The following is a 12,133-nucleotide window of genomic DNA, read 5'->3' as shown; positions in this document are numbered from 1 at the left end:
TGAGAGCAGCTAATGCAGCTGCATAGGATGCCTTGGAGTTTGTGTCTAAGCTGGCAACTGTTTGGTGCAGGCCTTCTTGTCCTTTTTCTGAGTTCCCTGGCTCTCTCTCTCCATGGAGGCTCGGGATAGGTCTATCAGCCACAGGTAGCTGTCAAGTCTGCAGGCAGGCTTGTGGAAAAAGTTCTCTGCTTTGAGGGAAAACAGGCCCTCATTCTGCCATATTACAAAATATAAGGAGCATAGGGATTTTCTCAGGGCATACTGAAATAGGAATCCATAGTCATGAGTGCTCTTACTGATGTGAACCTCTCTGTAACGTTTTAAATCAAAGCCAAATGTAATCTGTGATTAAGATTTAATTTCCTGTAGCAAAATTTTTTGAATTCAAATAATTTTTATTTGTGAATTGTAATGTTAGGAATACCTCAGTGTAGCCTCTTTGCTTGAAGAGAGATGTGCCTTGCATGAACATTAAGCTCATCTCTCCTTTCATTTTAAAAATACTCTATCACAGCTGACTTCTACCAGGAGAAGTGGACTTATTTTATGAAAAAACAAACCCAGAACATAGCTGTTACTCATACTCTAAACTACTCCCTCTCCATCCTTTCAAACAAAAGTATGAGACAGCAGATAGCAGATGGACTTGCATGATGTCTAGGATGTCAGCAGGCTCCAGGTCCTTCAGATATGTATAGCAGAAATTAATTGCAAAGCCGTGAGCTTTCCTACTCCAGATACTCAGTTTGAGGACTGTAGCCTTGAATAAATCAGCTGATCTCAAATACTGCAGAAAGTTGTAGAGGAATCAGTGGCCTCTCAGTTATTTGGGGCCATCTTCATATTAGGACCTTAAATATAAAACTGTGTTGCTTTTAGCTTTTGATTTATTGCCTGAGTAAATGATGCCGGTTGCCTTCAAGGTTAGGACTGCCACTGAATATATATGTTGACTAATATACAGAGATTACAGAGGAGGCAAAGAATATATTACAGGGTTTGTTCCTCATGAAAAGGTATAAATGCTGTGTTGAAGAGGTAACAAAAAATATTGTTTAGTTATAGAGAGGAAAATCAGATATGTTGGCCTTCAAAGGTTTGTCTTTTATTGCAATTGAGAAGTCCCTCATTTTCAAGCTGAAGTTTAAGAGGGAGCATAATATTTGCCACATTGAGGTGCTGGGAATGATGAATGGGCTGGGAAAAACACTGTTCATGTGTACTCTGATATATTGCTCTTCTGACTATAGACTCTATTATTATGCAAATATATTCTACTGAGAGGAATGAAGACACAAGGATTCTAACTCGTTGAAGTAGGAGGCAGCTTTAATTCTTCTAAAAAGCAGAGGGAACATAATCTCCATTTTACCCCTTCAAAGCGCAGTAAGGGAGACTTTCAGAGACTTTAAAATACATTTAGCAATCATTCTCAGTGTTAAATAGTCATCAAATAAGAAAAATGACTAAATTGAAACAAACTGCCCATTTTAGAACATGCTTTTATGGATAGTGGAACTGATTCTTCCATGCAGTAGTTGGCTGATCTGAATCAAAACTCAAAAGAATCAATGCTTTGGTTTGTAACAAAATTGGACTTGCTCAGGAGAGCAAAATTTTCCCTTAAGCTGTAGAAGGAGTCCTCATTTCCTTAAGAGAAAGTGTTAGGTAGAGTGAGCTGTAGTGTTTGCGTGTTCTGTCAGATACTTTGTGGAAGAATTGTATTTTTTCAAATGCAGAAAGCCTGGTCCCTGAGGGGCGACATGGTGTTCTCACGGAGGAGTAACCAAAGCAACCTACTTTCTGCTGTGTGGAAGTTATTTTTTTTTTCTTTTCTTTACAGGCTAGCCTTGAAAATAGGCTGTTTTCCTAGCATCTGCACAGTGCCCAGGGATTTCCTTGCATGGCCAGAGACTTCCAGGTTGAAGATTCGTAACTCTGAGATAATTCTGGTCCTCATATGGTGGGTGTCTTAATGTTAGGCATGTCCCCCAGTGAGAATCTGCAGTCACAACGTGGGGTACTGGTTAGATAATTTAATAGGAGCTGTGTTTCTTTTTCCCGCCTGAGCTCTTTTGCACTGATGAGAGACAGTGAATATCTCTTTCCTTGACACATTCAGTCCTTCACATACGGTTTCCTGTTCACAAATTATCTTTTGCAATTGTCAAAAAAGGTAATGCTGATGTTAGGCACCGGGGGGGATGTGAGGATTGCCAGGTGCAATCACTCTGCAGTTAAACAGGGAGAACTTTGGAGGCTGTGGTGATTATCCTGTCTGAATGGCTCAAAATATATGTTAAATTTAATATGTGCAGGATCCAGTTGTCTGACTTGTAAATTGGATGCCAGTTTTCTGTCGTGTTACAAAGAGCGTGTGGCTTAGGGCTGCCCTGCCTGACACCTCGTTCAGCCTCGTGCTGTGGAGTCATTTCTGCAGAACGCTGAACACTCTTCCTGGCAGGTTTTAACTCTCAGCAAAAACCAGGGGTAATCACATGGGTTTGGGAAGTTGTAGGACAAGCTGCATGGGATGGTGCATAAGCTAAAGAGAAACATGTATATGCCTCAATGAAAATAACTATAAGCTCTGTACTGATCTGTGCAGAGCAGGCAAGTGGGCACCATACTTCAGATACAGAAGTGCTTTCTGTTCTGAAATAGGATCAAGAAGCCAATCTAGTTTTGCCCATTCCTGTTAAGCACCAGACTGAAGAGCGGTGTGTCAAGCATGCCTGTACTCAGTTGTGTGTGACACGTGTGTGCCACATGCCGCCTTCTTGCACATGCAGAGCCTGTCCTTGGAAACTGTCGTCTTATCCCCCTCCATGGATTTGTGCATGTTGTTAAAATTGAAGCTCCTCATTGATTTCATTCTCCTTTCCATGAGTCTTCAGAAGTCTGGGATTTCTGCAGTGACTCCTTGGTAAAGTTAAAAATCGGCAAAGATCCAAAGATCCCAGATTTGCATGCAGAGATGAGTGAAAGTAAACCTGAGGAAGGAAGAGTAAGCCTGCATTATGAAATGGCCCAGAGCTCAGATGTTTCTCATACTTAAGTTTTATGAGCTGTAGAATGACTATGTGTTTCTCTTGTTTCTAGGTTTGTGTTATGAGTGGTAGCAGCTCCCCCATTTGCTGTAGGACTTGGTTCCTGAATATGCACCCTTACAAAAGAATCACAAAGAAAAAGAAAATGTTGATTAATTTTGTCAGATTCTGTGAGGTTCTTTAAACATCAAATTTCCTATGATTTTGACAAAATTAAATATTTCTATAAAGTATACTCAGAGTTGAAGTGTTTAATAATTATGTGGGAGGGAAATTAGTCTTTAGTTAATAATTTCAATTTCCTTGTTAGACCATTTAAGCTGAACAGTGGAGATTAAAATCTAGCATTTGGGTTTTGTGGCTCACTTCAGGTGCAGCTATGGGGAAGTCATAGTTTCTCTATAGTCTCTTCTCCAATCTGTGAAGTACAGATAACCCTTTTTCTAAAGGTGCTTTGAGGATACGTGCTTAAAGCAGTTGGAAACAAGGGTTCTGACTAAGATGTCCATGTGCATCAATATGAAATGTATCACAGTCAGGAGATGAAGGAATAAGCGTACTGGCTTGTGACACTAGTCCTACCCAATTTGGTCTTACATCATTTAAATGTTCCCAGAGGTTTGTTTGTTCAGTTTCTAGTGCTATGGTGTACCTTTCTGAAGCATGGAGACAGTGCGATCTGGGCTGTGGCTCTTTTGTCTGCAACACCTGTCAAAAAGGATCCTTTGCTTTGCTTTGATTTGAGTTACTTTGCTTCACAGCCGTGGCAGTGTTCAACCTGGCTGATTTCAGTTTGGTGACGTGGAGGACCTGTGGACTAGTGCAGAGAGGGCTGTCATGCCTCTGGCTTTTTCATATCGTAGAATCATATACAATGGCTTGGGTTGGAAGGATCATCAAGCTCCAACCCCTCTGCTGTGGGCAGGGCCACCAACCTGCACATTTAATACTAGATCAAGCTGCCCATGGCCCAATCCAGCCTGCCCTTAACACCTCCACCTCACCTGGACAAAGCAATCACTGTCAATAACTGTGCAGGGATAGCATGGGGAGAGGTACTCCAGGGAGCTTAGCAGAAAATTGACACAGAAAATGAGCCTTCTGCATTTGGTCTAGCAGTTTCTGTGTGGTGGCACAGCTGTCTCATGATGGAAGCCCACCTTATTTCTGATCTAACTCATGTTGTGACTTTGGGGCTGGAGGCAAATTTCAAGGATGTAGTTGGCTGACAAGATTTTCTTGTTCTTTTGCCAAAACAATGTTTGTCTGACTCCTTAAATGCACAAAATTCCTTAACCCTCAGCTGTGCTGAAGCCGTGCTGCTGACTGCTGTCCTTAGAGAAAGGCAGGGAGGAACAACGCAGTGCCCTGTAGCAGTCAGGGATTGTAGCTGTAGGTGTTCGTATTGATTAAAAGATGCTTGCACCAAACAGGGGAGTGTTAATAATTGCCCAGATGGAACTCAGACTTCTTTTTCCTGAACAAAAAAGGCACATTCCCAAAAGGAGCAATTGATAGGATGCTTTAAAGCTGGAACTTGCTCAGTTTCCACTTCTGTGTATGAGTTATTTTTAAAAAGGAGATTTAAAAAAAGACAAGGAAATCTGGCTTCAAAAACCATACATTTGCAGAAAAACATCATGCTTTTAATCCACTTTGCAACATTAACAGTATTTATCTGCATCGTTTGCTATAGTGCTTTGTTGTAGCTATAGGCAATACTTACCTGTTAATGCAGTATAAATTGTTTGCAGTTTCTGGGACCTGATCGATTGTGTCTACGTGAAGGAAAAAAGAATTAAACCATGTAATCAAGAGGAGGAAGTGTGTGTATTACAATTTAACAATGATATAGCACATTGCAGTCACTGCCCTGAAAGCATGACAGTAGCCCACTTGAGCATTGCTCTGCTTTTGAATGCTTCTCTAAGGTTGGTAGAAATGTTTTCCTCTAGAAACTTGTTTTCTAGAGGAACAGGACTGTTTTTGTTTTCTAGAACAGGACTGGTTCAGTCTTAACTGTCTGATTCCTCCACTGCTTATCTGAACAGATTTGACTGTGTTTGCAAAGTATGTGGCTTTGCACAGTTGAGGCCCAAGGCCATTAGTCAGTCACCTGAGTGGAACGTGTTACATACCGGAGCCTCACACTGTGCTCCAGCTCTCCAAAAAACCTCTAGTTTTGAATAAGCTGTGGAGGACAACGAGACAATGTGGGCACATCCTGTCCTTGGATGTTGTATGTAGCACAGTGACTTGCTACAGCCTTTTGAGGTCTAAACCTCTGCTTTTTTTTCCTCTCTCAACATTTACCTAAAAGTGATTCACTACAGACTGCTTCTTTCTTGGCATGGAAAGCTGTGGTACGGCACAGCTATTGAAGAGATGAAGAGAGAAAATGAAATTTTGGCCATGCAGCCTTGTGCTGACTCAAACACATGGACTACATTTAACCCTGTGTACAGAGAACAGGTATGATTTTCTTGGAAGACCAGTTTGAAGTTGTTTGCATATCAAGGATTAATGAAAGGAATGCAGGACCAGGGGTTTGCGTTAAGGTCAGTGCTAACTCAAAGGCCTCTCAGCTTCTGGAGTGCGTTAGATGTGTGCTGTTTGTAATGAATGCTTCTTGTTAACAAGCAAAGGAAAAAAAAAAGGGGAAAAAAAGCCTGTGTGTCACTGAAGAGTTTGCTTTGGCACGTCAGAGATGTGTACCACAGGGCTTGAGGCTGTTTTCAGAATTACCTTGGTTATGAAAGGACTGGTGTCTGCTTCCAATGAATCTCTGTAAAATTGAGGCCCGGTGCATGGGACCTGCATCGCAACAAGATTGAGTGAGACCTCTGTCCCTGAAGGATTCAGAACGTGGCTGTGCAGTACTGCTGTGGGCTGGGCCTGTGCTGGTGGTTCAGCTCCAACTGCTTGGTTGGGCCTAGAGACCTCCGGAGGTCCCTTCCAGCCAGCACGTCTGTGACTGACCGACCCTGTGAGAGGCCAGTTCCCTGTCTGTAGTCAGATAGTGCTGAAATTGATACAAGATGGAAGAGCACCACACTCTGTGTTGTGCCAGAGCTGTTGAGTTTCAGTCTGGGAGCTACTCTAATTGGTTTGATGAGAGAGATAAATCCCTTCATTGCTGCCAAAAAAATTCCCTTGAGGCCATCCTGAGACTGGAAATAATGGAATGAATGTCACAACTATTTTTCATGGCGCATAGGCTAGATGTGGGCAGGTAGATGGTTGGAGTTGAATTCCAAGCTGAAGAGCTTCAGGCTTTGTATTTGGGATCTCTGTACAGGGCTTAAATCTGTCTGCAGACCACTTTGTGACATGATACTGTTGGATAAGAAAAGATACGGCACGTTCCTGATAGTTGTGCCAAGTGACTTCAAGTGAGTTTGATATTGGTGAGGATGTGCGTCACTGTCACGCCATGTCCTCCGGGAAAGGACATGCTGATTGTGCTGATGGTTGAGGAGAGTGTGGAGGCTACTGTGGCATCACTGAGAATTAGAAAAGCTCCAAGATTTGCCCACAACAGCTTGCAAATTTGGGTGCCAGACCATACATGAGGCTTACTTGTGTTCTTTTGCTGTAGGGAGAAATACTCAATATGTCCAGTATCCTGTAAAGGTGACCTGCAGCACCTGCCAGTTACCTGGCAGTTAGCAGGGTTGTGGACTAGATTCTGACAAGTTTTTTAGTCTCAACTTGTGAGTTTGGGCAAAGAGTGACACTGAAAGCCTGGCACAGCAGGAGCACAGATTCATGAGGAGGCTCAGTGCAGCACATGCCCTTCTGCATTTCAGCATGGCTGTGTAAACCATGCTGTGTCATTACTTTCACCTTTCATGTTTCTCGCTTGTTAAAATTACATCTTGGTAAGTACATGAAGTTACAGCAGATGGCAAAATCTGAAATGTTCTCTTCAACTCTTTATTTTAATTAGATTTTCAGTTATTCCTTTATGTAAAGCTCTCTGTGAGTGTCTGAAAGTATTGCGAGTACTTAAATAAGCTCCTGGTGCGACTTCTCATAGCTAAAGTTGACATTAATGGCTTTATGAAAGGTTTTCTTGGATTTTCTGTTTTAAATCTTTTGTGGAATGTGCTGATCTTGTTCAGCTATCAGTTTGATACTTTTCTTGGTTGGGTGCCTGGCACTCAAAACATCAGTGATGTAAATGATCTGTGTGCCCTGCCACGGCAATAGTGACGTGTGTGGTTTGGAAATCAGTCATAATGCAGTTGTGCACAATTGAGCTTTGGTAGTGCTGTATTTGCTTACTGTATTTACCATCCTTTTCATATTTACAATATGCAGCAGCTCACAGACTCCTGACCAGAATTAACATGACTGTACGTTTAGATAGCAATTGGAAAACAAGTTGTAGTCAGAGCTGGCAACAGTGCCTGTTAAAATTGTTTGATATTTTATAACTATGCACAAAATGCCGCTTTTAGTTAAAACTGGGAAGAGGTTTTGTGGGCATAGCAAAAAGATACGAGTCCTTAACATGGTAGATACCACTCTAGCACCAACTTAAAATCATCCAAATTATTTCGTCTGATGTTCCACCCTTCTTTCTTTTTCAGATTTATTTGAGGCACCCGGAAGGGAGACTTGTAAACCACAAGGTTAAATTTTAAACAAATTATAAACACCTGGCAGGTATTGGTTAATAAGAGACAGTGGTGACAGTATTTGCTGTATAAATTTATGGAAATGAGTTGACTGCATCCAATACAATTAGGTGGTCTTTGATGGCACAGCTTACACTTAACCTGCATGCAGTACGTGACTGTGTTTTAGAAATGGCTTTATTGATTTATTACACTAAAAGGAAGTATGAGAAGAAAGTCATGGAACAATTCTCATTTTGTCTCTTGCAGCTCCAGTGACATTTTAGGTGGTATGATGCTCACTACGTTATTCTGACACCAAAGAATTCTTTCCTTTTTCAAAGCAGTAAGGAGTTGAAACTGAATGTGAGTGGTAGCTGTTCTGAATGCCAAGATCCTATTTCTAGGTACGGAGTATTATTAAAACTTGCTTAAACCTGAAGAAGACATAGATCATACTGTGCTAGGTGCTGTGCAAACAATTCAGAAAGGTATGAAAGCTTTAAAATTATAAAAAATCTTCAGTGTGAGATGAGATGGCAGATTGGTCTAATGTGTAAACAAAGCACTGAATCAGGTTTATATATACATTGAAAAGTATTTAATGGGTGACATTTTGAAGACACAATTTCCCTGGCTAATTTCATCTTCTGTTGCAATTTGGATTAATTTTTCCTATATTTCTCCAGGTATGCTTGGACTTGGAGGAAAAAAAAAAAAAATAGAATATGTTTTGTAACTACTGCAGCATATGGAATTGAATAAGTTGATGTGAATGTGTTGTGTGTGCAGCACCCAACTGGAGCAGAAATGCTCCAGGGAAGAGCAATATCAAAAGTAGCACTTGTGAGATTTTGAAAATGTTACCCAGTTTTATTTAATTACTAATTGTGTCAAAACTGAAAAAGGAACATTTTTTAAGAAAACTTGTTTGCGGGATTAAGTGATTACCCTTCAGACCACCCTTATTTGTAAAATATTAATCCCCAAGTTAGTATGGGGATAGGGAAGTTGTCTTGCTGTTTAGTCTAGCAGGTTATTTGAAGAGAAAATATACTGCCAGTTTATAGATGGCGGATAGGAAGAAAAGCATCACAAGGTAATATAGTTGTATATGAGGAAACCAAGGAGGTATAAATCAGGAGTGAAATGATGTTCCTAATCTCAGGTTTTCTGGAAGAGAAGTCAAAGCACACAGGAAAATGACTTTTAAGGACAGGAATATGAAACAGCTTTTTTTTTTTTTTAATGTCCTGCATCTACTGTTTAGTCATAACAATAGTGGTGCTGAACAAAATGGTATCTGTGCATCATTTTGGTAAATGAGATGGCTGCAGAGGAATCTTACTTATTTAGTGGTACTCTGAGGATAGAGTTCATTGTTTTCTTTTTTCCCCCTGTGTTTTATTCTTTTTCTCCCCACAGCTAATCATTTTCTCAATAATAACAATTGCATCTTTCTGAGTGAAAGAGTGCAAAAAAATAAGAGCGTGCTAACTTGGATCCTATGGTATTTGCTCATCAAATGTGATATATTCTAAAAAACTGCAGGCTGACAAGTTGGAGAAATTACTGTACTTGATTTTAATGAACATCTATTTTGTGACAAATCCAATAGGCATAAATGCTTTAAAAGGTATTAGTGCGGTAGAATGGAATAAATTTACAGCTATATTTTTTTCTTCTGCTGTTTTGTAACTGACACGGACCAGTGTGCAAAATAAGGTGGGCTATTAATAACACACTAAATGTCTATGTTGCCATGCAAAGATTTGAAATTATATGCCATGTGTTTGGAGGTAATATTTAATTGCAAAGTAATAAAAGTGCAGTATGTTTAGATGCATATGTGCTCGGGTATTATCAAGTCAACTCGTTGTGAAGCAGTAGTATGTAAATGGAAATTCTTTTATGTAGGTTGGAAGCAAGCAGGTGCTCCTGCCTGCAAGAAATCCCGAGGCTATTTGTTTCTGACAGGTCAGAGGAAAAGACAAATGAAGTGTGTTTCACAGGAAAGGCACATTTTGTAGTGACGTTCTGCATTGGCAGCAGAGTGTGGTGGGTTGGATATGGGTAGCATTGAGATGGAGCAAGCAGAAATGCGTCACTTTTGTGGTGATTTTCCAGTCATGGGCTGCTCCATAGTCAGTCTCACCTCAGACTGCTTTACGAGCATGGCATAAAAATTGCTCAGAAATGTCTGTCTGTCTCCTCAGCCCCATTCTGGTTCCTGGAGCATGGGGGTGACCTGCAGAGCCCCTCTCTCTTTAGCAGGAGGAAAGGGCCTGGGGCTGCACACTGCATGGAGTGCCTGCTTAATGCTGCTCTTGGACTGCTCAGTGAGGGCTGGCATGCCGAACGCTGTGGAGCAGGCATCCCTGCCTTCATTTGCACAGTTCACATGCAACAAGAAAAAGCAGTGAGCCCAGAAGGGCAGTGTGCCAGCACAGGGGCTCGCTGGGGAGAAAAGCCCCCTAGAGGTTTTTTCTTTTTTTTTTTTTTCCCATTACTGCGTTATAATGTTTAATGATCTCTAATAGCGTATTTGACTGCCCCACTTCCCTTTTTGGGAGCTATGCTTTCTGGGATCTGCAAATGAGTGCCTAATGCCTGGAGGTGTTGAAAACTTAAGCTATGGTTTCCAGCTGCGTATATTCACATGCTTAATGAAGGTTTTCTCTTTTGTTCGGTGCAGGGCCGTATCTGCAGAAAAGCTGGCAAATCAAAAAAGTCGTTCAGTCGAAAGGAAGCTGAAGCAACATTTAAGAGTTTGGTGAAGACCCATGAAAAATATGGGTGGGTGACTCCACCCGTCTCTGATGGCTGATGTTAGCAACCCGCACTTAACAAAAATGCTGAACAAAAGTACTGTGACATCTCCTCAGTGCTGTACACCGCCCATCCTTTTCTACTTCAGCTTCAGTTACATACCATGAATGTCAAGGAGACATCTAAGTTATTTATGAACAGATGTGTTTACAGAGGGAGAGGGAAAAAAAGATGCTGTTTAGGATTATGTTTCAAGACTGGAGAATGGTCGTCATTGAAGTCACTTGAGCGGATACTGAGATTGCATCATTTGCCCCCATACAGCCCACATTGTCTTCAGCTTCTTTCCATGACAGCAGCACCAAACAGCAGTACTGGAAAGTCTATCCATTACTGCTCAGTTCATTTAAATGTAAATGAAACAGTTAATATTTAATAGGGAAGCAGTGCATTGCAGGTACATGTTTGCTGTGCTGTTTATCTTTGTCTCCTAGCAGGTCAACATAACTTGAAGATTTGTCTTTATGTGGAACTGTGGTCTGCTGTGACTAAATTTAGACCTCATTTGTGCTCTATATATGACCTTTAATTCATAAATGAAACGGGAATTAAAATGCTGAAAGGTCCTAGTGTTGAGAAATTAAGTGGAATCACCCAACCGGTTACAATGTGCTATCTATGCTGATACTGTGATGTTCAGAAATAAAGCAGTGCAGTTAGCTGAAGGTTAGGTGTATTTTTTTTTTTTTTTTTTTTAAACACATCCACACCAGGGTTCAGAGTGGTTGGTGGTAGCAGAAGCATAATTACCCTACCAGAACCTTCTGCAGTCGCATGTGGCCCCTCAGTTCTTCAAAACGGCAAAACAAACAAGTGGAAATGGACAAAGCAACCTTAAAAATTGTCTGCTTAATTTTAAAATGATATGCCAGTAACGGAGTAAAAATTTTTGAAGCAAATGAAACATGGTTTGTAAGATGATTTGCATGACTGGATTTTCTTTTTTCTTTCTACTCAATAGACATTGTATGTACTTAGACCCCAGTATCTGAGAAAACCCACTGATGTATATAAGTGTCCTATTATTTAATCATTAAGATTTAAGTTTTCTGGTAAACAAATGGGAAAACTTTCTTAAGGGACTCCATAAGCTGAAGGTAATGTTTAGAATGGTATAAGAAAAGCATTAAAAATGTGGATTCTGAATGGAAAATCGTATTGGACACATGCTGAATAAAATCACCAGTATCATTTTTGTTGCCTCAAGAATTTTATCATTTTGGCCAACCTTTGTATTCAGAATAATAGATTTCTTACTGTGAAATCACATGATGGCAATATTTTAATTGAAAGCAGGACAGTATCATTTGTAAGAATCTAATTAGGAGGGAGAAGAAGTGCATGCTTGAAAATGCTTTCCTTTGCATGTCTAACACAAAGCCAAGTAGAAGTGGTTGATGATTGGGTTCTGGTTGTATTATAGCAGCAGCGGAGACCATACAGAGAGTCCCAGGGCTTTGATGTAAGACTGCACACAACAGAGAAGACCAAAGAGGAATGAGGAACGAAGGAACAAGAGTACAAATTAAGAAGTAGCAGAGCAGATAGATGCTCATGCAGTACTGGTGCAAAACCACTGCTCAGTTCATCTGCTTTGCCAGTGTGGCTGTTTGTCAGCTAGATGAAAACAAT

The 12,133-nt window shown here is 40.7% G+C and overlaps 1 protein-coding gene across 1 annotated transcript in view; it reads left to right on the top strand.

Annotated features, from left to right (window-relative positions):
* UBE2QL1 (ubiquitin conjugating enzyme E2 Q family like 1) overlaps nt 1–11,696 on the top strand; it is a 16,198-nt gene extending 4,502 nt beyond the window's left edge. The window contains exon 2 of the mRNA XM_003204845.3: nt 10,368–11,696. Coding sequence (XP_003204893.1) covers nt 10,368–10,499 — 132 coding nt within the window. The 3' untranslated portion in view covers nt 10,500–11,696. The remainder of the gene's footprint in view (nt 1–10,367) is intronic.
* The last annotated feature ends 437 nt before the right edge of the window (nt 11,697–12,133 follow it).

This window comes from Meleagris gallopavo, chromosome 3 (genome assembly GCF_000146605.3).
Source record: "Meleagris gallopavo isolate NT-WF06-2002-E0010 breed Aviagen turkey brand Nicholas breeding stock chromosome 3, Turkey_5.1, whole genome shotgun sequence".
In the NCBI taxonomy this organism is placed as follows: Eukaryota; Metazoa; Chordata; class Aves; order Galliformes; family Phasianidae; genus Meleagris; species Meleagris gallopavo.
The sequence above is the reverse complement of the archived record's forward strand: the minus strand, read 5'-3'. Positions and strand labels throughout refer to the sequence as shown.